Below are 26,712 nucleotides of genomic sequence, written 5' to 3' on the forward strand. Positions count from 1 at the left end.
GGTTTAAAGTGTTAATTTTTGAAAAAATTATGGTGTTTTATGTGTGGTTTTATTAGGTTTGACTTTTTAATCCCTGTTAAGGAAATTCTCTGGTGAGGCACTATATAAAATTAGTAGAGAGGTAGATAGATATGGCAGTCCCTGTACAGATTTACTTATCAGTTCTGAGGCCAGCCCTTGGCTATTGCTTTGTTGAGTGATATTTGTGGAATATATTGGTTGGATCCAGACTAAATTCACAATTTTCACTGATTTACAATCATAGGAATATACAGCTGGAAGGAACACCAAGGGTCATCTAGTCCAACCCCCTGTGCAACGCAGGAAATTCAGCTATCTATCCCTCCGACTAGCCCTAGTGACCCCTGCTCTGTGTCCAGAGGAAGGCAGAAAGTCTCCGAGAGCCATGACCCATTTGGCCTGAAGGAAAATTCCTTCCTGCCCCCGAAGTGGCAATTGGCATTACCCTGGGTATATAAGGAAGGGCTGCAAGAGCCTAGCATAGCTTTTCCCTTCCTGCCCTCCTTCTCCCGATCTACATACATTAATATTGAGTCATAGAACCATCATTGCAGTCAGGTGGCTATCTAGCCTCTTCTTAAATATCCCCAAGGAAGGAGAGCCCACCACCTCCCGAGGAAGCCTGAGGAAGCTTTTTACCTGTCAGGAAGTTCTTCCTAATGTCTAACTGAAAACTGCTTTAATTTTAACCCGTTGTTTCTGGTCCAGCCCACTAGGGCAACAGAAAACAACTCCGCTGCATCCTCTGTGTGACAGCCCTTCAGATATTTAAAGAAGGCCATCATGTCGCTTCTCAGTCACCTCCTCTGCAGGCTAAACAGCGTGGAATAGAGACAGAGTCTTAAAGCAGTAAAGAGCACACACACACACACAATTACAAGGTGCAAGGCAAAGCAGTGATGGGAAAAAAATCAAATTGTATCACTGTACAACAGAACTGCAGAAATCTTTATTTTTAAAACAGTCAAGATAGGTACCTTCATAAGTTTACATATAAAATTGGGGGTGGGTGGGGGAGTGATCCTACTTTTAAACAGAACTGGAGCACTCAGCCATGAGGAGCTTATCCTCTTCCCTTGGTCTTACCTTGCTGTACTCTCCTCTTGAATGCATATTTTCACTTGGCCTGGCTTTGATAAGAAATGTCAGCTAGACTGGGAGAGAAATGCAGAGGTCAATGGAGCATGGACGTGTGTGTGTGTCTGTGCGCGTGCATATGCGCATATGGGGAATTTGGCTCCCCTGATCTGTGCTCTAGTTTTTTGTAAAAGAAATCTGGCTCCCCTCTCCCCGAAGAATCCCAGGAAGGAGGGGGAAAGCTGATTCCCGTGCTTGCCCCCACCTCCCACTGGGCACAGAATGGGCAGCGAAAAGGAGGATTTTAATTGTCTGTGGGACACAGATGTTTGTTTCTTGTTTGCCTGAAATCTGAAAGGGCAAATTCCTTTGATGAAGAATACAACCACTGAGGATTTCATCGCAAGTGGGAGGGATGGGGGAAAAGTGATACCCAGAAAATGTTCTCTCAGGCTGCTTCTATACCAGGGTGATTTTCCATGGTAGTTTGGTTTCTGATGTGATTCTGTGTGAAATTGCCTTCGCAGTGAAGGTTCCAGACAGCCCAGGGTAATGTGTTTTCTCTTCAACTTCAGCAATGTTTTCCCTTTCAGACCTAATGTGCTTTGAAGTCCCCTTGCTGTGTTCTCACGTGACCCTCAGGATTCTCCAACCAGTTCTTTTTAATTTTTTAATAGCATGAGTAACACAGTGCTGCATAGAAATAATGTAATAATACTTATTTTTTTTTAAAAGCCTCTGCACGTTTGTCTCCAACGATCCCCTCCTCTACTCCCTAAAAGACAGGCTGGGCTGTGAGTTATCATCTTCTTCTTCCTTTTTAAGGAGCATGAGTAACGCAAGATAGGAATAACACAATACTTTTAATATCCTTTTTAAAAAAACATTTGCAGAGCCTCCAGTAACCCCCTGCCCTCTTTCTAAAAGAGACGGTGATTCTCTTTTATCATGCTAATTGCTGCAATTGCCCCTTGCAGTCATAAACAAATGGAAAAAGTAATTGACTAGCCCATCAGAGAAGACCTACAATTATACTGGTTCCCTTTCAGACACCAGAAACCACTCATGCTGATAGTGTCCTGCCCAGGAAATACCATTTTTAGGGGTTTAAATTAAAGGGTTTTTCTTTTTCTTTTTGAGGACAAATAGAAGACAACACCGTGTGGAAACATGGCGGCGGCGGGGGAGGGGGCAATACCACTTGGTTGGCTGAGACATGGGAAATCTTTGACAGCATCGTCAGTGGAAACTGCTGTTGGGCTGATTTCCTAATAGCTTTATAATTTAATTAAGGAATCCAACTCAAGTTTTTAAAATGGTAGAACCACCACATCTGGATATGAGTTTTTATTCTTGCACATCCTAGTAGGGACTTCAGTGGTATGAAATCCAGTAAAAGAACACTTAATAAAAAGAAGGGAGGATAATAAAGCCAAGAAAAATGATATTCCTAACTACTCCAATCATTTGAGAACTTTTACAGATATTCCTGAGGACCCAGACATTCAACATGGACACTTACGGTACTCTTCCAAATGAGATGTTAGGAAAATGCATTTGTGATAGGAAAGCCAAGAAATCGTTTCCATGCCTCAAAGTCTGACGTGCAAAGGGTTCGCCCATCTCTGTTTCCATTCCCAACAATATGTGGCCTTTGTGTTAGCTTAACAAGCTTTCCTCCTTCAACGGCCGATGGTGCCTCTTGCAAAAGGAGTAAGTACAGGTAGGACCTTCTCACTTGCTTACTACCACCTACTGAGGGCCTGAAACGAAACAATAAATATTCAACTGGTGGCTATTAATCATTACTGTCTCTTTTTCTCTCTTTACTCTTTGCAGGCAGACTTTCAACAGGTGCCTCCCACTCCTAGGGGTGACCATAACAACAAGCTGGAAAAAAAAAACAAGCTGAAATTTCACACAGAACTTACTGTTTCAGCTCAGTCATTAAAGCAGCTTCAGGAATGCTTTACCAAATCCGGGAAATGAGGCTGTAACAAGTTTCTCCTGCCAAAACGTTTGTGCATTTCATTTGGGTTCATCCAGTAGCAGGGAGGCACTGGGCTTCCTTGTAGATCCCACACCAGCTCTGGATCTACTGCAGCTCTCATTCTAAAGTTCTCATCATATGGTAGCCCTGTGGACCCAGCATATTTCACATAGGCCTGATGGATGATATCCTGACATTTGGCTAGTGCAGGGCTCTTTTCCAATTTGTCTCTCACTCTGTCTCTTTTGAGGCAAATAGGTGAGGGGGGATGAAATGGTTGGGGGGGGGGTCGCTAGCTAAATGACCAACTAAACCTGGACTAAAACAGCCAAATCTCCTCAGCCTTTCTCACTCACAGCACCTCAAATTACACAAAGCCCTGCACAGTTGCAATCTCAGAGGCTCCCAATCTCTGTGGCAAAAGCCTACAGACAGAAGGGGGCACCTAGAGACATCTCTTGCTGCTAGAGTTTTTAGGTCTCTTGAGTCCCCTGGTGGGAGATTGGGAGCCTGGCACGTGCCTTGCTGGGTTCCTTGGTTGATTCTTTGCACGCGCATGCTCCCGGCTTGCACGATGATGTCATCATGTGGTCAAAGGGCAGCCCTGTGGGTCAAGGGTGCTCCCCGTACCCCCTGAGGGGCTGAGTGGCCCACTGCGGGGCATGATTCGGCCTGAAACAGGCCTGCTGTGAGGCACGATTCAGGCCACTGTGGGTACAGGGGTGCACTGCACTGCCCAGGGGAGCACCCTGGGAGCATGCCCCCCCCACCAGCCAAGTAAGCGTGTGCGGGGGAAGGTGGTAGCAGGGGATTCCCCGCCGTGGGCAGGGGAATGGCACCCCTGAGTCACCTCTTCCCTGTCAGTCAGGCCTCATGCCATATTTAGTCATGTGGGCTGAGGCAAACTGGTCCATGGCTTAAGCCATGAACCTTACTTTGAATAAGACTTTCTGAACAGCCCCAAAAGGAGATTCTTATTTCTGAGGAATTCCTTGAAATATAGAGTGGAAGGAAGCAAGCCTTTGTCATTCTTTTGGTCATCCTCAATGCTTGTTGAGGGAAGGATAATCTGTCTCCAAAAAGGAGATGTCTGACATCTTGCATGTTTTGGGTACCAAGAAGACGTACTTTCATTTTGGTTTCTGCAATCTGTAGTTTCACTTCTTAGTTTCTTCCGTTGGCTTATTTGCATGTGTGTTAATTAAAACCTTTTTTCCAATTTTTGTTCTTTTACTTCTGAGGAACTTTCTTGTATTTTTTGGTTTTGTTCTGATTTATTTAAATTTTATCTTTCTGTTTTGTAAGCCACTTCGAACCCTCACTAGGGTTAAAAGCATGGTAAAAACAATAAATTATTTCATCACGTGTAGGCTGTTCCAGCCACTCTGCCAAACTGAGTGAAAAAACAGGAAGGCCGGAGCCTTTTTAAATCTCACTCATGCACCGAGACTACATTCGAGAGGAGAATCATTAACAACAGTGACTACACCTGAGAGGGAATCCCACAGAAATAACCTTAATACAAACATGGGATAAATGTGATCTGTAACTTGAGTTACATTTGTTCTGGTGTGCACCTGTGATCCATAATGTAGATTTTGAAGAAGCAGTGACATTTTAAAGCTTGAATATATAAGGCTGTTGGATTATGTAAGGGGACATAAAATGCTTCTGTTTTTAGAAATAAAAAAGGTAGGAGAAGTTTTCTTTCAGGCATGCCAATCTGCTCAAACTAATTTTTAAATCTATTTTAAACAATGCCAGTTGGACTTATTCTGCCCTTTAACAAGATAGAATTTATTTTAGTTATACCTGAGACTCAAGAAGTTCTTGTTGCTAAATTGCGTGCTATTTTGGCTGGTTCCAAGATAAAAGATTATACAACCAAAATCAACCAGGGAAGATATTTATTAGTTGAGATATGATATGAGACATGGTTAAAAACACATAGGCACATCGCAAACGTTTCAGTGAATTTTTGGAAATGCTCTGAACGTGATGCACAGATGGTAGTACTATCTAGTAAGATTAGCTAAAATTTCCTTAACAACTTCAAAGAATTGTTGGGGATGTAAGGTAGCTTTAAGTGGAGTTGGTCTGCATTACAACAGTAGGATTTGAGACCAGTGGCACCTTGGAGATCAACAAGTTTTTTTCCCCTCCCCCTCCTTTTTTATATTAAAAAAATATTAAAAATAATAATAATTTAAAAAAGAGACCAACAAGATTTTCATAGTGTCAGCTTTCAAGAGTCAGAGATCCCTTCTTCAGATACTAATAGGAATAGAGATCCCTGAGCCTTTATATCCTATCCAAAAGATAAACAAACTACTCTATGTGTGGCGAAGTTTTTGGTAGCTGTTGTTCAGTTACATGATAATTAATTTTTAGGGTTTTTTCCTGTGGGATGAGGTTCTGGTGTTTATGACTCAACGTTTAAAGACAGTAAGAAGTAAAGTGATTACTATAGGCTCTGTAGACCTCTAGAGTGTTTTTGACTCAGTGAGTAGGACAAAGCTTTGGGAGAAACTGGAGGGCTCGGCAATTGATGAAAGACTACTCTGGTTAATCAAGATATTATATACTAACACCACTGTTCGGGTTTCTGTGGTCGAGAAGGGCAACTTTCAGAAAGCTTTAGCTTTGATGGGGGTGGGGGTAGACAAGGTTGTTTGTGTGCCTCATTTCTTTTTAACCTATATTTAAACGATCCGACATTGCCGCTTTCATCTCCAGATATTCATGCCCCCACACTGGCATTGAAGGAATTATCATTGTTGCTGTATGCTGATGATTCTGTCTTTATATCCCAAACTAAGATTGGCTAAAGAGACTATTGAGACATCAAATTATTGCCTAGGTGGATGAATTACAACAAATTCTAAAATCTTGGTTTTCTCCAAAAATAGCAACTGAGGTCCAAATGGACTCTAGCAAATTTTTGATATCGAGCAAGTTAAGTGGTTTTGTTATTTGCTAATTGTTTTCTCCTTAAACTATTCTATGCTCCCCCAGTGTAAGTTTGCACTGAATAATATTAAGCATATGGCTAGAGCGATATCACAGTTCTTTTTTATGGGGGGAAGGAAGATATATTCCAGGTATAATTCAGGTGTTTAATTCAAAGATAATCCCATGGCTACACTATGGTTGTTGCTATTTGGATCTCAGTGATTACAGAATCTTTCAATTATCCCCATTTGACAATTCATACATGGGATAATAGGCATTCCTCAATGTGTCTTAAATGTATCTCTTAGGGCTGAATTAGGCCAGGAGTCGCTGGGAGCTAGAGCATGGCGCAGTGCTTTTAAATTAAGAAAAAAGACTATCTTCACCACAGAAACAGGTGGTTTGCTGTTTTTTCTTAAACAAGATGTTTACTATTCTGTTTGGATGAAGATTGTTGATGCCAGGTTATGACAATTGGGGCTCACAACTGAAGACATTCTTGTGCTCGGTAAGGCAGAGACCCTCTCTACTGTTAAGGTCTTATTGACCTTGATTATAATAGTATAGTGATACGAGCTCATAGAGTTTCCTTGACCCAGTTTCTTGAAATCTTACCTCCATGGTTCTTACCATCCTACATGAGAAATTTAACGGCTTTTCATTATGTTCAGCAGGGCTTTTTTTCTGGGAAAAGAGGTGGTGGAACTCAGTGGGTTGCCCTTGGAGAAAATGGTCACATGGCTGGTGGCCCCGCCCCCTGATCTCCAGACAGAGGGGAGTTTCGATTGCCCTCCCTGCCGCCAAGCGGTGTGGAGGGCGATCGAAACTCCCCTCTGTCTGGAGATCAGGGGGCGGGGCCAGCAGCCATGTGACCATTTTCAAGAGGTTCTGGAACTCCGTTCCACCGCATTCCAGCTGAAAAAAAGCCCTGATGTTCAGGCATTTTCCCTAGCTCGATTGAAAGCTAACACCTCTGAAGTACTAAATGACAGATTTTATCATACTCCATACTCAGATCGCCTTTGTTCTTGTGGTCAGGGTTAAGATTGACACTTTGTCTCGGAAAATATTCGAATAGCCACTTTTTACTGTTTTTAGGAATTGCTGAATTTGTCTTTTTAAACTTGTGCTCTGATTAATAATTCTCAGGGGGAGAGTCTTCCCTATCTGATGCTAGATAGTGATCCAAATATAACGTTAGTTGCTAAATTTCTGTTTAGCATATTTTCCTTTAGAAATTAATTAATTATTTTTTTTAGTCTTTGGCTTTGCTCAAGATCATTTGGTCATAGGAGTTCTGAAAAGAAAAAAAAAGAAAGACAATAGAAATGAAAAGTACTAAGAAAAAAAGTCCAGGTCTGGAGTCTATATCCAATCAAGAGTTCTAAATTTAACTCAGTGTTCACATTATTGTTATTACTTTTTTGTTAGTATAACAAGAAGTTTAAAAAAGATTACTCTATTTTCTTTTCTTTGCATGTAATTGTTAAGATGCATTATGAGTACTTCCTAAAAATTTCATAGATCTATGAGCTTTGTTGTCTGCCCCCCTTTGTCATTTGCTTACTTTTCTTGGCTCTTTTTGTCAGGTACCTCTTTAGAAAGGCTTGTTCTATTGAGTGTCAAACAGATGAGAGAAAATCTCTATACTTCCAATATGTATTTGTGATCTCTATTTGGTATGTACCAATATTAACGCTCTTAGAATCTTTGGGAAATAAGCTCAGCTTAGCCTGCCCTTGCTGGAACTTAGAAGCTAAGCATGGTCAGCCAACAAGGAAGTTGCTATGTAGAGGAAGACAATGGCAAAACCCTCACCTGTTCATCTCTTGCTATGATAATTCCATGGTGTGGAGCTTGCTATGAGTTGGCTGAAGTTGAATGCCCCGTGGCACAGAGTGGTAAGCTGCAGTACTGCAGTCCAAGCTCTGCTCACGACCTGAGTTCGATCCTGGCGGAAGCTGGGTTCAAGTAGCCAGCTCAAGGTTGACTCAGCCTTCCATCCTTCTGAGGTCGGTAAAATGAGTACCCAGTTTCCTGGGGGTAAAGTGTAGATGACTGGGGAAGGCCATGGCAAACCACTCCATAAAAAAGTCTGCCAAGAAAACGTCCTGATGCGACGTCCCCCCATGGGTCAGTAATGACTCGGTGCTTGCACAGGGGACTACCTTTACCTTTACCTACTAAGGTTTGTAAGTTTTGTGGGGCCCTTTATGGGAAAGCATTGGAAAGCCTGTATCTGTAAGCTTATTTTTGTCTGCCTGGAGGAGGGGATTGTTCTAAAATTGTTCTTAAGGAAACAGCAGCTCATCCTATACCAGACTGCTTAAGAACTCATCACCAAAATCTTTTTTCCTATTTGTCCTTTTGATTACCCCATCTCAAAAAAAAAAAAAAGACATCATAAAACTGAGAATGGTACTGAAAAAAAGCATTTCTTATGATTGGGACTTGTACTTCCTTGACAAAGAAAATGATTTGAGATTTTTAGTTTTGAACAAAAGAGGGGGGGGGGAGGTGAGCAAAGGAATTAAAATGGGGGATACTTTAGATGCAGAGAACACTTATTCTCTCACGATGCTTGAATGACAATTCTTAATGAGGCGATCTGCAAGTCGTAGGAAGCGTTTAGAATCTGCGGGTGCAAAAGGAGAGTCTCTGGGGCTTTAGGGAGCCCCTCTCCCCTAATCGCAGTGGCCTTATATCGCTCACCCCAGCTACCCCCAGTGTACAAGCCAAGATTATAGATTTCTCCTCCAAGTCTTTAACAATGACACACAGCAAGTAGAAGTCAAACCAAATATTGAGGAGATGGTTGATCGCCATCAGAAACGGGGGCCTTTTTAGAATGTGTGCTTGAGAATGTGCGTCATAATGCACAAGTCATAAATGTAACTATAAAAATAAAGATGCATTGCCTGGAACACTGGTTTATATCCTTATTTTTTGCTTGTGTTTTGGGCTGGCATTCGGTGATGCTTATTTGGTGGGAAGTAGTGAATAAAAAGGTCATGAACCATAGTAAGTACAGCTTGGGGTCCTATAGCTGAATTATTACTGTAAGAGTCAGTATAAGCAAGAAGAAAAATCTTCATTCCAAACATACTGAACTGATAAAATGAAGTGATCCAAGGCAGTGAGGTAACCATAAATTTAGGCAGTTTTTTAAAGGATGGCCAATTAATGGAGAATATTGGGTTATGTCTATCAATTTATTACAAAAAGAATTTTGTGTTCCCAAGCAGTCTCTCTCTGATTGCCAGGTGCTGGGGTAGGCGTGGGAGCAAACAGTGTGAAATAACAATCTCCAGCATGCTTGGTCTGTGGACTTCTTAAGGGCTTCTGATTGGCTGGTGATCGAGACTGAATGGACGGACCTTTGACTTGCCCCATCCAAGCTACTGTTATGTTCTTAGATACTCACATTGCCCTGCAGAGGGCAGGGGCAGGGGCACACATATCTATTGCTATATTCTTTACAGCCCTATGTAAAGAGCTTGTTTTTAACAATGGCTTTTAAGAAAAACATATATTATGGTTTGTGTTTCTAATGTAAACATCACAGTAAATGGTTTCTGCAGTAGAATGGATCAACAAAGAAAATAAAGAAAATAAAATCTTATCAGTCAAAACCTTTCCTGAACTGTAACTCTATCCAAGAATTAAAGTGCAAAGTATGTATGAAAAATTGTGAAACAGCAGAGAGCATATGGCAGAGGGCAGAAACGAGTAAGAAGGAGTATTCTTTGACTATTGCATTTGATTTTTATGTAAGAGCATTTATTCTACATTTCTTTTTCTTCTTTTTTTTGATAGAAATTTTATTTTTTAAAAAAGATATGAAAATAGAAAGTGCGTAGTAAAAGATTATACAAACACCACATGCGAAATTAAACTGAGACTTATTCAAACCTATGTAAACTACATTTGGAATTAGTTTAAGACTTATACAAGTACTGCTTTAAAATTAGATTGAACTAATATAAAAAAAAATGCAGAATTTGTCATAACTAAATATCATTGTATAATAGCTTTCCTCCCCCCTCCTTGATTACTTATACTTACACAAACTATAATATCAACTTTTTGATTAATCATTTCCCTGTTTTATCTTCTTTATATTATGTTTCCTTATTTAAAAAGATAAGATGTAAAAATAAAAAGTGCTAATAAGAGATTATACAGATATTAGATTGAAAATTGTGTTGAGACTAAAAAATCTTGCAAAAACCGTACATACAGCATGGTTTTAAAAGTTAAACAAGCAATACATTTAAATTTACATTGACCTAATAAACAAAAAATATTCTAAATTTATTATACTTAAGCATAGATACATCATAATTCTCCTTCCCTCCTTCCCTCTTCTTGGTTAGTTTTAGTTTTGCAAACTTCTATATCAATTAATTTCTGCCTAAATAATTAAAAAGGTCCTTTCATTTCCCTCCAGATTCGGCTATCTTATTATGTAAATAGGCAGTCAGTTTAGCCATTTATGCATATTAATAAATCTTATGTCTCCGCTCTAACACATCAGAGCAGATACCTATTTTCCATTTTGCTGCAAATAGTACTCCTGCTGCCATTACCATGTAATGAAAAGGTCTCCCTGTTGTTTTCTAACATTAGTTGGTCGGATATTTAAGAGCATACTTTTCGGATTTAATTGAAATTTAAGTTTAAAGGTCTTTTGCATCTCTTCATGTATCTTTATCCAATATCTTCGTGATTTCTTTCAGGTCTACCACATATGATAAATTTGTTGCATCCATACTCTGAAATTTCCAACAATGTCCACTATAACCCTTACTGATTCTCACAATATATTTGGGAGTATTGTACCATCTAAAGAAACATTTTATACCAATTCTTTCTCACTGGCAGTCTGTAAATTTGATGTCCTTAGTCCATAAACTTTCCCATGTCCACTGAGATAGTTTCTCTGAAGTTCTGCATCCATTTTATCATACAAGTTTTTACTTACTCCGTTTCTGTATGGTATTGCAATAATATTTTATAGATCTTCCGCAAGAGATGCCTCAGATCTAGTTTTCCCTCAGCCTGCCATCTTCTTTAAGGATTTGTTCCTTTAATCTTGATATCATTTGGTAATATATTAGGCATGAAATGTTTTTGCCTTGAGCTTGAATTTCTTGCCAAGTTTTTATGTTTCCTTCTTTATCCATCATTGGAATTAATCAATCCATAACTGGAATTAATCAATACTATTTCTCGTGGCTACATCATAGTAGGCATTAATTGGAGACATCAGTGGGGAGATTGGTGGACTCAGTCTGTTTCTACATTGGAACCATATTTTAAGCAGTCCATCCTAGTTTATAAAAGGCTAAGCGTCTTCTAGACAACTCACTTCCTACCTAGGTGTGCCACCAGAGGGCGCTGCTGTGGAGGGAAGCCCAGAAAAAGAAGCCCATTCCTCCAGAGAGCGTGGCATGGCAGGAAGCCCACGGCGGGTTCAGGTGCAGAGCAGGCAGCAATGCCCACCCAAAGCCTTGACCCAGCTGGGATCAAGAGTGGAGCAGGTGGCAATGACCACCCCACACCTTCACCCACCTGAGATCAGGAGCGGAGCAAGTGGCAATGCCCGCCCTCAGACTTCACCCAGCTGGCATCAGGAGCAGAGCAGGTGGCAATACCCACCCCCCACCCCGCCTTCACCCAGCTGGAATCAGAAGTGGAGCAGGTGGCAATGTCACCCACCTTCACCCAGTTGATATAAGGAGTGGAGCAGGTGACAATGCCCACCCAGCCTTCACCCAGCAGGGATGAGGAGCAGAGAAAGTGGCCATGTCCGCCCCCAGATTTCACCCAGCTGGGATTGGGAGCTGAGCAGATAACAATGCCCCCCCCCCCCGACTTCACCACACTGGAATCAGAAGTGGAGCAGGAGGAAATGCCACCTCTCTTCACCCAGCTGAGATCAGAAGTGGAGCAAGCGGAAATGCCCACCCCTCACCTTCACCCAGCGGAGCAGGTGGCAATACCCACGTCCACCAACACCCAGCTGGGTGAAGGCACGGAGCAGTTGGTGATGTCTCCCCCCGCCTTCACTCAGTTGGGACCAGGAGCAGAGCAGGGGGTGATGCCCACCCCCCCTTTATCTAGCTGTGATCAGGAGTGAAGCAAGTGGCAATGCCTGCTCCTGCTTTCACCCAGCCAGGATCAGGCATGGAGCCAGAGTAAATGCCTGCTCCCTCCTTGACTCAGCCAGGAACAGGAGTGGTGCAGGTGGAAATGCCCATCCTCTTCAATCCCCTGGAATCAGATGCGGAGCAAGTGGCAATTCTCATCCCCCTTCAACCAGCCAGGATTAGGTGTGAAGCAGGCTGCAATTCTTGCCTCTTTCACCTGGCCAGAACCAGGCGTGGAGCAGGAGGCAATGCCCTCCCTCCCGTCACCCAGCTGGAATCAGATGCAAAGCATTTGGCAATGAGCACCCCCCGTTCACCCAGCTGGGATCAGGAGTGAAGCTGGTGGCATTGCCCACCCCCTGCTTTCACCCGGGCGGCATCAGGCACAGAGCAGGTGGTAATGCCTACCCCCTTCACCCAGCTGGGATCAGGAGTGAAGCAGGTGGCATTGCCCACCCCCTGCTTTCACCCGGACGGCATCAGGCACAGAGCAGGTGGTAATGCCTACCCCCTTCACCCAGCTGGGATCAGGAGTGAAGCAGGTGGCATTGCCCAACCCCCTGCTTTCACCCAGGTGGCATCAGACATGAAGCAGGTGGCAGTGCCCGCCCCCTTTACCCATGTGGGATCAGATGCAAAGCAATAGGTGATGCCCATTCCCCACTTCACCCAGACTGGATCAGGAGTGGAGCACGTGGCAATGCCTGCTCCCCCTTCAATACGCCGGAATCGTGCATGGAGCAGGGAGCAATGCCCGCCCCCTTTCACCTTGCCAGGATCTAATGTGGAGCAGGCAACTATGCCAGCCCCCTTCACCCAGATGGAATCAGGAGCAGAGCCAGTGGCAATGCCCCCCCCCAGTCTTCACTGAGCTGGGATCAGACGTGGAGTAGAATGCAATGTCCAACCCCTCTTCACCCGTCCGGGATTAGGAGTGGAGCAGTCAGCAGTGCCCACCCCCCACCTTCACCCTGCTGGAATCAGGCTTGGAGCAGGAGGAAATGCCTTCCCCCCTTCACTAGCCAGGATTAGGAGCGGAGCATGAGGTAATGCCCATCCCCCCTTCACCCGGCCGCAATTAGGCATGAAGGAGGCAGCAATGCCCACTTGCCCACCGTCCTCTTTCTAGAGCCTATTGTTTTTTCCCCTCGCAACGGGCTTTGATACTAGTCTCTTATAATATGGGTCCCATCCTGTTTATGAATGTTTTCCCATGATTTCTTTATCCATAAATAATTATGAATGCCTTCTTTGGCGTCCACTGTCTCCAGTTTGATTCTTCTACTCCTTGAATTTGTAATCCAGTCTGTTGTCCAAATGATCACTGCTGCTTAATGGTACAATTTAATATTTGGTGCAGCCTATCCCCCTCGTTTTTTGTCATCTTATAATACTTTGAATATTATCCTTGGTTTCCTTTTTTCCATATGAAGTCATTTATTACTTTCTGCCACTTGTTGGAGATCTCTTGTTCTATATAAATTGAGATCATTTGAAATGAAAAATTCAGTTTGGGTAAGATATTCATTTTGACAGCTGAAATTCTTCCTAGCCATGAAATATTTAATTTTTTCCATCTCTACAAGTCTTCCATAATTCTTGTCCAAACTTTTTGATAATTATCGTTATAAAGATTCTCATTTCGTGATGATACATTTATCCCTAAGTATTTTATTGGCTTTGTAGCAATAGCACAGTCCATTATATTTCTGATTTTTTCACTTTCCTCTTTCCTTGTCGAAAGAAACAATATCTTTGTTTTCTTCTTATTCAGTTTGTATCTGGAATGCTGCCCAAATCTTAATATTTGTTCCATTACATAAATCAGAGAAATATGTGGATTTGTCACTGATATAACCACATCATCTGCATAGCTTTTCATCTCATATATCTCTATCCCCGTCTTTATTCCAGCAATTCTGTGATCTTGTCTGATTCTCACTGTCAAAATTTCGATCGCAATGATAAAGAATAGTGAGATTGTGCATCCCTGTCGTGTTCCTTTTGTTATTTCAATCTTCTTCGTAAATGAACCGTTCACTATGATTGCACCTTGTTGTTTGGTATAAATACTTTGAATCCAGTTCAGAAACTCATTCCCACAATTCATTCTTTGCAGTGCTTTCATAAGAAACTTCCAAGAAACATTGTTGAACAATTTTTCAGCATCAAGAAATATAAATGCAGTTTTTTCACCTTGCCTTGAATATTTAATTGCACTGAGGAGATATCTAATGTTCTCTTGCATATGCCTCTTAGGGACAAAACCTGTTTGGTCTTGATGTATTACTTCTGAAATGCATCTCCTCAATCTTTGAGCCATTATTGTTGTAAATATCTTGCAGTCCACATTCAATAAAGAGATAGGCCTATATGATTGTGGTATTAATGAGCCATTTCTGTCTTTTTGTATTAAAGTTATATTTGCTTCTTAACACGTCGGTGGTAAGACCTTCTTGCTTTGTATCTCGTTTGTCATTGCAAAGATATTGCCAATATATCCTCAAAAGATTTATAATAAGCAGCCGTAAACCCGTCCAGACCTGGGGATTTTGCAGTCTTCAACATTTTAATTGCAGAGTTTATCTCTTGTGCCATTATTGCTTGATTTAAAATAATTCTATACTCAGTCATGAATTCTTTAATTGGTATCTCTTGTAGATATTTCCCCATCTCTTCTTGTATTGCCAGTTCTTCTTAAATGCTCTTGATCTTTTGGAGGGAGAGTTTAATCCATTCACATTGGCTGAAATTATCCTAAGCCTATTCATTTTTCTTCCTTCCCCCCCCCTTTTTCTTCTTTTTCTGCTTCTGTTTGCTTATTGCTCCTTCCTTCTCTCTGTTTGGGGAATTGGTGTCGTCTGAGCTCTATGTTGGATTGGTTTTATCTGATTCCAATTCTTGTAATAGAGTTTCTGCTTCTGTAGCTGATATTACTGTTTTTTTGCCTTGACTCAGGAATATTTCCAGTCCACAAGGGATTTTCCAGTGGTATCTTATTTTTTTCTGTTGCAACATTGTTGTCAGGGTCCCAAATTCTTTTTGGTTTTTTTATTGTTTTTGGTGGTAAATCTTGAAATATTTGTATGTCTTTCCCTTCTACTTCCAGTGTTTTTTTCCTATGTTGTTGAAGAATGGTGTCCTTTATTTTCTTCTGTGAGAAGGTGACTAGTATGTCTCTTGGGAATTTATGTCAAGCTGTGTATCTCGAGTTGATTCTAAGGATTTGTTCAGTTTCTGGGGAGCCTCTTTGGACTTTCAGATAGTTCTGAATCAACTTTCAAAACTCGGTCTCAAGATCTTTGGTCCCTTTTGATTCTGGAATACCACAAAATCTCAAATTTTTACTCCTTAATTGGATTTCTAGCATCTCTATTCTTTGTTCAGCACCTGTTAAGGACAGTGCCTGTTGTGCTTGTGAAGCTTCAAGATGGTCTTGTGACTCCTTCAGTTCTTTTATCTCTTGAATACTTTGTTTTCCTCATTTTTTTTGTTATTTCTTGCAATCCAGTTGAAATCTGTCTTTTTAATTTTATATATCCTTTCTAATTCCAGAGAATGTCTCAACTGTTTTTTGAAATTGTGTTGACAACTCTCGGACTTCTTTCTGGATCCCTCCTACTATATCTTTAGTGTTTTGTACTAGTTCTGTCATCAGGGCCTGTGAGATAGACGATAGAACCTTATTTGCTATTAATTCAATTTCATCTTCAGAGCATAGTTCAAGTTTGGCTATCCTCATACCTTTGGTCATTCTCTTGACTTTAGCCAATCTCCTTGGTCTTCGAATAGCTGCCAATAATCTTTCCATCCAGCAATAACAATGTACAATCCCACCAGCCCTCAGTCCCTCAATTAAACAATAGAACATTCAACCCTTGAGTATTTGATTAAGTCTTATAAACTAATTTTGTATAGTAAAATACATATTTTTAAATATGCACATAACAAATCAGATTAAATGCGTTGACAAGATTCTACATTTCTGTTGCTCTACTATGCAAAGAAGATATATACATGGTAGTTTCTTTATTGGTAGTTTATTCTTATCAGAACATAAAGTTTCAGTGTCCAGCCTTACTGAATTTCATATCTTTTTCCTATGACAGTACCTTACGTCAGCCATATTATGAAGTATTCATAATTATACTTTCTTCATATAATTGTGTGTCATGGATCTTTGTAAGTAACAGATGAATAACATATCCCTCAATTTCCTTGTCACCAATAAACCACACAGTGCTTAAAGCATTACAATGACTTCTCTTGAAAGGTGTTATCTGGGACAACTGGATCCACATGTCTAGAGGGACTATCTGGACTTTAAACTTCCTCATGCTTTTGTGATTATGGAAAAACCTTAAAGTTCAGAAGCTTAAAATCTGATTGATTTCTAGGCTACTTTATTTTCTGTAAGTCATGCTTTCTTACTCTCCAATTGCCCCAGTTCAATTAGGGCTGCTCTAATGTGTAGAGTCCTGCAAATATTCAAGTCTTAAAGCAAGTTCCTCTCCCTCCCTTTTCGCTCCGTATAAAGTGTCTGTCAGTGGAATCTTTAAATGGCTTCCCTGAAACTAAACTCCATTGAATAGGCATAAGTTGGATTCTGAGTAAATCTACTTAGGATTGCTCTCTATGGTAGCTAAAGCATAGAATAAGTATCACAAAGATGTTTCTTCCCTGAGTAGTATACATGCACCTGTGCTGCCCAGATTGTCATAACTCACAAGAAAGCACAACTTTACAATTGTTCATCACATAATTATACTATTTGTTTATCTACTTCATTTATATTACACCTTTCCCCGCAGTGGGGACCCGGTGTGACTTTGTTCTCCTCTCTTCCATGTTTATGCTCACAACAACCCTGTGAGGTAGGCTAGGCTGAGATGTTTTCTGCATGTTTTTTTGTCAGTTCTGTCTCTTGATTTCTGCATGCTTCTTTTTTTGCCTTTAGTTTTCACTTCAAGTTCTACTGCTTTTCCCTACTCCCCCCCCCCCGTTCTTTTGAGACTACTTTTACCTGAATCTTTTCTGGAAGCTGATTTTGAGTCAATTTTTAACTCATGCATAATGTTTCTTTCAATTTCCTTTGTTCTGTTCACGCCTATCCACTTCCAACACACTTTTCAATGATTGGACATCTGTCATCATTAACCCCTCCCCGGTTTTGTTTTCTGTTTTTTTTTAATCATCATATTCATCTCAGAATATGATGCAGAAGCCCTGGTGGCACAGAATTTTGGGGGGGGGGGTCGGGAGCAGTGGCCCCTTCTGGCACCAAAATAATCAGTGAAGTTAGAAAAGCAGACAGCTGCTGCTACTCTGGGGCTCTGTCCCAGTCAGTTTTCCCCACCAGTGCCACCTTCGCCTCCTGGCTCTGAACCAGCTCTGGTGCTGCTGTCTGGTTTGGATTGAGTGGGGAGGGAGAACTTAGTTATGGGTGGCAGGGCTGCTCCTCTTTCAGGCTTTCCCACTCAAGGACAGGCTGGGTGTTCATTTTCAATCTTTTAAAAAAAATTCTGCCCTTTTATCAATACAGTGGTATAAGCATGCACAAAAATAAAGAGGGGGGAGTTGCTGTGACATCACCGATGATGCCATCATTGATGACAGCACTCTCATTTGAAAATCCTGATTATTTAAGGCACGTGTAGAACAAAATAATCAGACTCTACACCTGTCAAAATGCTGAGGGAGGGCAGATGTGCGGAAGAAGCATACCCAAACTGATTCCAGTGCTTGAGGATTGACTGCTAAGAAAATCAGAAGTAAGTTGAGTGTGAGGAAAACTTTCTTGGGAGTAATCCCCATTTAATAAAATGGGCTGAGTAAACCTACTTAGGATTTGCTAACTAAGTCATGCAAATAAACTTGCGTAGATAAATTTTAAGTGAATTTGCTAATTTGATAAGCCTCTGAACTCTCCATCCAAAATATTAAGTGTAAATAAGATACATTTATTGTTGGCTGCTACTTTTTCCAGTCCACTGAGATTGAATAAACTAAGTAGGGGCTACAACAGAAGTTTCCAAGGATGGGGAATGAAGGAGAATAGAGGTTGGTGAAAGGTTTTTTTTTTTCCCAAGATGCTATACACAGCAAATAAACATTATGCATCTGAAATTTCTTCTATCTGTGTACTGATAAATAGTTTTTTAAAATGCATCTTTGTTTTGTGAAGTAGTTGAGACAGGTCAAAAAGAGAAAATACAAGGAGCGGATGGGAGAGGTTTCTGGAAGGGATATCTAGCAATCACTTGGACTCACCTGTGTCAGAGCATTACTTTAAATAATCACATGGTGATTCAACCCTCTTTGACTTAATTAAAGCAATGCATTAGCAACTAAGTCACAGCACTGCTTAGTAACTTTGCAGGGGGCAGCCTCCAATCCTTAAGGGAGATATTGAGGTTTATATATTTGTTCCAGGTTCAAAGTAGAGTCCTGTATTTCCTAGTCAATAAATATATTAATTGAGTTTTTATTAAAAATAATATGATCACTCTACATCTGATAAAACCAAACACTGATTAATAGATACACAGAACATTGACATACCCCAGAGAAAACAGTCCTATATAAGCTTACATGTCACTCCCATTCTACCTGAGTTGACTTTAAGAAAAAATGTCATATTTCAAAGCTTCTTACCCAGAGCTTTGCCAAAAAAAGGGGAAAGCAGATTTCACTGAATTCCAAACCTTAGAGATTCAGAGGTTATAACTATTTATTTATTTATTTGATTTATACCCCGCTCTCCCCACAAATGGGCTCAGGGCGGCTAACAGCATTAATAAAATACAGTACATCAATCATAAAACTATAAAATCAATAATAATCTTAAGATAATCATTAAAATATCCAGGCACAGGCTATTTAAATAAATAATTGAGAGTCCATATATGGGCATAGCACATGGCCGAGGGCAGTTCCGGAAAAAGGGGTGGTCTTAGGTGGAAGAAGGGGGACACCCACTGGCACTCAGCCAAAGGCCCGGGGGAACATCTCCGTTTTACAGGCTCTGCGGAACTGTAACAGGTCCTGCAGGTCCTGGATCTCCAGTAGGAGAGCGTTCCACCAGGCCGGGGCCAGGGCAGAAAAAGCCCTGGCCCTGGTTGAGGCCAGACGGATGTCCTTTGGGCCGGGGACCACCAGGAGTTGCTTGTCTACAGAGTGCAACACCCTGCAGAGGATGTAATGGAAGAGGCAGTCCCACAGGTATGCGGGTCCCAGTCCGTGAAGGGCTTTAAACACCAAGGTTAACATCTTGAACCAGATCCGGAACTCCACTGGGAACCAATGCAGCTGGCACAGCACAGGATAAATGTGTGCTCGGATTGGTGTTCCAGTAAGGACGTGTGCCACTGCATTCTGGACCAGCTGTAACTTCCAGGTCAGGCCCAAGGGCAGCTCAGCGTAGAGTGAGTTGCAGTAGTCTAGCCTGGAGGTGACTGTTGCATGGATTACTGTAGACAGGTCCTGGGGCGAAAGACAGGGTGCCGGTTGCCCAGCCTGTCGAAGATGAAAAAGGCAGACCTGGCAACGGTCGTGACCTGGGCCTCCACTAAAAGTGTGACATCCAAGGTCACACCCAGGCTCCTCACCATCAACAAAGGTTTCAGTTGTACCCCGTCGAGGGCTGGGAGCCGGGTCCCCAGCTCGATCACCCCACGTCCCAGACATAGAACCTCCCTCTTCAGGGGATTCAGTTTCAGGCAACTCTTACGTAACCATGCCATCACAGCCTCAATACCCTTGGCCAAGGAATCCGGAGCGAGATCAGACTGGCCGTCCATCAGCAGATAGAGCTGAGTGTCATCTGCATACTGGTGACAACCCAGCCCAAAGCTGCTGGCTAACAGTGCGAGGGGGTGCATATAGATGTTAAATAGCATCGGAGAATCACCCCCTGAGGGACGCCGCATACCAAAGAATGGCGAGCGGACATCTGTTCCCCGCGTGCACAACTAGGGCTGTGGCCAGTTTATATTGATGCTATCACATAGGCCAACCCCATGCTCTTCAAAGCCTGCTCCAATTGACAAAATTTTCACAATGGGATTTCCCCCCCTAGGCATTATTTCTTTGTGTCCAGAGCTAGTTTGGTAGAAAATCAGACTTTTATAAGTCGTTCTAACAATGATCAACACATCTCATTCATTTTGGCCTTCTTGTTCAAGGATGAAGAAAGGAAGAGTAACTTTTACAACCTAAAAACCCGAAAAACTCTATCAGCATGACGTGGTCAAGCCTTGCATGTCACCCGTATTGATAAATATCACAGAGGAGCTGCATAGCATACATAGCTGATACTGCATGCCATCTTACCTTTGTAAACCTCTCTGGTTAGAGGCAAACTGACCTTGAATTGTATGTATATGGAAAGGCATAGAACTGCTGTTAGGGGGTGAGAAAAATACACTTTGCAGATGCTCTCAGGTGCTTTCCTTCCTGAGCTCCATTATCGTGTGGAAAACAGTCTTTTGGACAAAGCCCTGCTTAGGTCACCACAAACATTAAACGATTTAGGGGGAACTGGGGAAGAAGAGGAAGTGTGTGGGGAGACTTTAATTCAGTAGTGAGAGAAAAGCACTCGGCCCATGCTTAAAGATGCTTTATTGTTATTTAACTGTTATTTCTGCACAAGAATTCCATGCCGCAGGTTCAGAAACTGATGTTGGACTAATCACTTATTGCTATGCTTCAGTGTTCCTCTGCAGGCCAGTGTCCCCCAAATGGAATAAATGCATGTGCGTTGGGGATATGTATTGTATGCCTTTGAATTGTCTTGCTGCTTTTGTCATTTGGACCTACCTCCTTGCTTGCCGTTTATTGCCTGCTTACAGTTTGAGTCTGGATTGACTCTACTATTGTCTGCCAGACTCTCCCACAGCCCTATCCACTCGCACAGTGCAGTGTCCCCATTTTTATCTGCAACATGTTAGAAGGCATATTACCCTACTTTTCATGTTTGGAGTTAAAGACTAACAGTGCAATCCTAAACGGAGTTACTCCAGGCTAAGCCCATTGAGTAGCAACACCAGACAGCAAGCGTGACATATATCCAGGTTCTGATTTTGTACCCATCCATGTTCAGGCAAAATGATATTCCAGTTACGTTAATTGCCTGCAACACCAATGGCATGGGTTTTAACAGACTCCCCATTTACGATATCTTTCTGAAGTGGTCATCCATGCTGAACAAATTGCTTATATTGTGATACGACAATTGTTCATGTTATACTTAGTGACAAAACCTCAGTCGGCACAAAAGGAAGGAAAAGCACGTTCTCATACTTTGTTTTTCTTTTCTTATGCCAGACAGCACAACTGAAGTCTTTACAAACATCTACGTGACCAGTTTTGGCCCAGTTTCAGATACAGACATGGTGAGTTTCCCAAGTAAGACATTATATTAATTATTGCTTATATGCCCTGTGATTCTTCCACCGCAGATCTGTCTGAGGTACACACTTCCCAGTAATTCTCCCATCCAGCCTTGTACCTCCATTGCTTTAGCAGGAGCTCCAGACTATGTTAAATCATTGACTGTGAGGGGTGGAGGCTGGGGTGAAAGTAACTGAAATTTCTGATGGGTAATCTTTCAGGGAGCTTGAAACAGAAGGCAAGTCATTCTCTTACCACTACTACTACCACTCTTACCACAAGAAGTATGCTTCACTTTTTTCCCTATGATGTAAGCTCACAGAAAACACACACACACACACACACACACACACACAGACACACACACACACACACACACACACACAGCGGCTCTTCACAAATAAATTTTCTTGACAGTAATTTAGCAGTAATTGAATTGCAGTCCCCACCACCAACTTTTTCCAGCCTGAAAATGTTTTCAAAGGAAGGGGTAATTGGCAATTTGAAAAATTAATTTAAATTTTAAAATTAATTTAAATTTTAAAATTAATTTAATTTTTTTAAAATTAATTTAAATTTAAATTTAAATTAATTTAATCTATGGCATGGTTGTAAAACACTGCCTTAGCATTTCCAGAAATTGCACAAGATGGCAATGAAGTAGCATTTATACAGAGTAAATATACAATACTTAATTTCCACAGAAATAATGAGCATTCTTTTATCGTATCAAGAGTCACCACTATTCGTCTAGGATAAGGCACGTGTCTTAAGATACCAAGGTAGCACTTACGGATTTGTTACAGGTAGTAATTACTCTTTCAACCTTGGAAATGAAAATTCCAGCCTGACCCGGTGTCAGACTAACAGAATCCAATTATAGCCGCATGGTCCGTCAGGCACAGTTGAAGACAGAAGACCCCGCAGACGCCATAGGACATGCCTTTTAAGTAAACTGCAACCCAGCAGTTCGAGAAGGTTGCCATCGACGAGTCCATGAGACTCAAGGCCAATTATAACACTGTTCCCATGAGTGTCACGTGGAAAGGTAAAGTTAATTTCCAAGTGGGTTAAAGGTTTAATTGAACGTGCTGATAGACAAAAGCCATCCACACCGTATGGTATGCAGGAAGAAAATATAATAACCATTTACTGACAATAAGAAAATATTTAGAGTTAACAAACGTCTTCTCGGGGACGGGGGTGTTTAGTATAAGGACGGAAGCCTTCTCTTGGTTAACATACGTATGTAGCCTGCTATTCAGGCCCTATGTTTTTAATTTGTTTTTAACTTCATGTACACTGATAATAAATACCTATTTTAATATTTTACTCTGTAACTTGACCTCTTTATTTTTCCATATGTTTAGGTTGAGTCTGTGGGATTCTCCCCTCCCCAGCCCCTCCCCCCCCCAATATCTATCAGACAAGCTAGTAGACCATGCCACCTTCAACTAAGTTCTCTGGCAGACATCGATGGTCATCAAGAGGGTACTCGGCTAGCTGAAGAGGTGGTCCCAGTGCCTGCACCGTATGGGAGGCCAGTGAGCAATGCAGCCCATAGTGGTCGCCAAGCTCATGGCTGTCTGTGTCATGCTCTGCAGCATCACTACCCAGCAGCAGCTTCCACTGCCCCTGGGGTGGCTTCCAGGGGAGAGACCAAGGGAGGAGCCCTGCGATGGGGACCCAGCCAGTGGCTCACCTGAGCCAGCAGCAGACCGCAGTGACAGGCATGTAGGGAGTGGGTACGGAAGCGCCTTTGGCATGGCAGCCGTTGAACAGTGTGGCCGTTCCATGATGGAGGGGGGACATTGCTGGTCCTCGCAGCCACATCCCCACATCCTCCTCATGGGCTTGGGATGTGGGGGCTGGACTGGTTACAGGCCCATGCCCCCTGGCATTCTCAAGGCCACTGAGCCACCTGGACAGGTCCAATTAGGAATGTTAACCCAGCGAGTACTGACCAAGAGTGGGTCATGCTTGCCCCACAGCATGTGCACTCTGATCTCCCCAGACCAGTATTCCATGTGGCTGCTCCAATCAAGGGGGGCTCTGGCCCTTCCTCCACCTCCCCCCCCCCTCAGTACTCTCTAGGTGTTAATGGTCTCATTTGGAACAGGGGACTGACAGGCAACCCAGAGCCAAGGATCATCCTCAGGGGTGTAATGCAGGGCTACCCTACGGTGGACTGAGAGTTAGAGGGGCTAGTATCAGCCACTGGTGAGAGTTCTTCTTCTACACAGACTTTATTGAGCTGCCAAGAATGGGGTCATTGTCTTGAGAGCTCCTATGGGATGGGAACTGTGGCTGCTCTCACATCAGTCAGAGCTGGGAGAGCCTTGCCTTGCACAGGTGTCTGGGGTCTGAGGTGTGGCCAAAGGCTGGCTGTGGGTCCACTCCTTATCCTAGGCTGTAGAGGCATTTGTCATGGGATGTTGCAGGGCGGGGGGATGATACAGCCATGAACTTGGCAACAACCTGCATGGAAGGGGAGAAGGGACATGTGCATGGCGAGCCGTGACCTCAGCCATGCTCCAGTCATGGCAAGGGCTGACACACCAATGGCCGGGTGCAGGGGCGAGCTCATAGTCATCCTGGCCCACAGCCACTCTCTTGCCCCTGTCTGGGACTGGGATCCTACCACGAGTGGTCTGAGTAGGACCCCAGCATGGGCTGCAGGGTGCCCCCTGTATACTGGAGTTGTGCATGGGTCCCTGGGTGGCTGCCTCTGCTGTGGGCATGGGTCATGCTGGCTCCTGGGCACGTGGCACACACCCCCTCCAGGCCTTGGCCATGGAGCCATGGGACATTTGGGGGGGGTGCTTTGGGGGGGCTCACACTGACAAACAACCTGGGGCAGCTGGCTCCTCAGCTCCTTCTTATTTGTCAGTGAGCCCACGGGCCTCAGCGAGCCATGGCTCTGGATGGGTTAGCTGTATAGGAATGTCAGAAGGGATTATTAGTCTGATGATCAAGATTCAGCTCTCATCCCATGTACGAGTGTGAAAGACACCCTGGAGTTTATAGAGTTCCCCCTGCACACTCTTGCACAGCCCCCTTGCCAAGCCCTTGCCCGGTTACACCCACGCCCAGCTGGCATGGCTGAGCACTGGCAGGGAACCCAGGAGGAATGGTGCCAGGCCACTGTGCCGTTGTAGGGGGAGTTACGATGGCATCAGTCCAGGATATGCTGTCTTAACTCCTAGTTGGCTTCCTGGGCATTTTTGGTCCCCTCCTCCTTAGAACTGCGCTGTAGGAGAAGGACCTTTACCAAGAACAAGTAATGGATTTATAATAACTAGGTATGAGTGGATTTTGTCTCTATACCATTTTGGAAGCCTGTTGTGCCCTGAGTTCTGCTCATCCTTAATTTCAGCATAGGCAGGTAGAACTTTTAACATTAATACTAAAACTAGAATATGCGCAGTTTGCACAGTACCACAAACTGGCCAGTTTCAATTGCTGGAAATGAAAGAGTGGATCTCCCACTCCCTAGCACTGTGGCCTGAATCCACAGCTGGTTGTCCTTTTTGCTTGCTTTCGGAGGGTGAGGTGCACATCAAGGAGCTCACAGAAACACACACACACACACACACACAGACAGCGGCTCTTCCCGTGTCTGTGCGATGACATCACTTCCGGGAACTGCTGTCATCATGCAGGCTGTGGCAGGGAGCACTCCCACTCTCCATGGGGGCCCCAATTCAGACTAGATAAGGCTAAATTAGGCCCAGATCAGGTCTGAATCAGCACAGAACGGGCTGCTGCACCATGGGGTAGTACTCTCTTCCTGGCAGCGGACCGAACCTGGCTGTTTAGGGTCCAATCCGGGCTGTTCGGGGCCCAAATTGGGCCAAAACAGGCCCGAAACAACCGGGATCAGGACAGAACAGGCCGCTGCCACATGGAAGAGCATTCCCCTTCTGGCAGTGGCCTGAACTTATCTATTTAGGGCTTGATCCTGGCCGTTGATGGCCCAAATTGGGCTGAAATGGGCCTGAAATGGTCCAAAACGGCCTGGAGCAGGCTGCTGCCACACGAGAGAGCACTACCCCATTAGGCAGCAGCCCGATCCTGGCAGTGTTGGGCTGAATCCTGGCCATTTTGCGCCTGAGTTGGGCCCAAAATGGCCAGGATAGGGCCGCTGCCGGGTGGGGGAGTGTTCCCCTGCCCAACAGAGGCCTGATCCTGGCCATTTTGGGGGCGAACTTGACCAATTGGGGCCAAAGTGGCCAAAAGGGGCCCCAAATGGCCAGGGTTGAGCCCCAAATGGTCAGGATTGGGCTGCTGCCGAGTGGGGCAGAGTTTCTCTGCCAGGCAGAGGCCCCATCCTTGCCGTTTCAGGCCCGATCCTGGCTATTTTGGGCCCTGGCCCAAAATGGCTGAAAAGGGCCCAAAATGGCCAGGATTGGGCCCCTGCCAGATGGGGAAGTATTCCCCCACCTGGGAGAGGTCCGATCCTGGCTGTTTCAGCCTCGATCCTGGCCATTTTGGGCCCCATTGGGTCCAAAATGTCTAAAAGGTGCCCCAAAGGATCAGGCCCCTGCCGGTTGGGGGATCCTAGCTGTTTTGGGCCTGAAATGGACCCAAAATGGCCCAATCGGGTCTGAAACGGCCTGGATTGTGCCCGAGTCGGCCTGGAACAGGCCACTGCTGGGTGGGGGAACCCTTCCTCTCTCGTCAGCGGCTTGATCCTGGCCGTTTTGGGCCCTAAATTGGCCCAAAATGGCCACAATAGGCCTGAAACAGCCCAGATCAGGCCCAAGTTGGTCTAGAATGGACCCAAAATGGCCAAAACAGGCCATTTTAAAAATACCCCCCAAAACTCCTGCTGTTAACTATCACCTTCCCCAAAACTGCTTTCTCCCATTTTGCTCCCTGGTTTTCTCTTAGTCTTATATGTGTGCTTTGAGTGCTTTGTGTGATTGCTCTTTTTTTCTTTTTTAATTAAAAAAAAACCTTTCCAGTTGAACATCTGCCTGGCCTATTTTGATAGTTATCTTAAGAGAATAATCCCCGTAAACATATGTGGAGAATCCTAGTTACCCCCTCCTGCTTTCTCTTTTAAGCTAATTCTTCTAACTAATTAGGAGACTGCCTATTTGAGTAACACATCGATGGTCCCTAATA

At 43.4% G+C, this 26,712-nt stretch overlaps 1 protein-coding gene across 2 annotated transcripts in view; it reads left to right on the forward strand.

The window, feature by feature from the left end:
* Positions 1-26,712, forward strand: part of GABRA2 (gamma-aminobutyric acid type A receptor subunit alpha2) — a 140,882-nt gene that overhangs the window by 58,828 nt on the left and 55,342 nt on the right. For both annotated transcript variants that reach the window (XM_054989924.1, XM_054989923.1), the window contains exon 3: positions 21,517-21,584. In XM_054989924.1, the coding sequence (XP_054845899.1) occupies positions 21,517-21,584 (68 nt within the window). The remainder of the gene's footprint in view (positions 1-21,516; positions 21,585-26,712) is intronic.

The sequence above is a fragment of the Eublepharis macularius genome, chromosome 10 (genome assembly GCF_028583425.1).
Source record: "Eublepharis macularius isolate TG4126 chromosome 10, MPM_Emac_v1.0, whole genome shotgun sequence".
In the NCBI taxonomy this organism is placed as follows: Eukaryota; Metazoa; Chordata; class Lepidosauria; order Squamata; family Eublepharidae; genus Eublepharis; species Eublepharis macularius.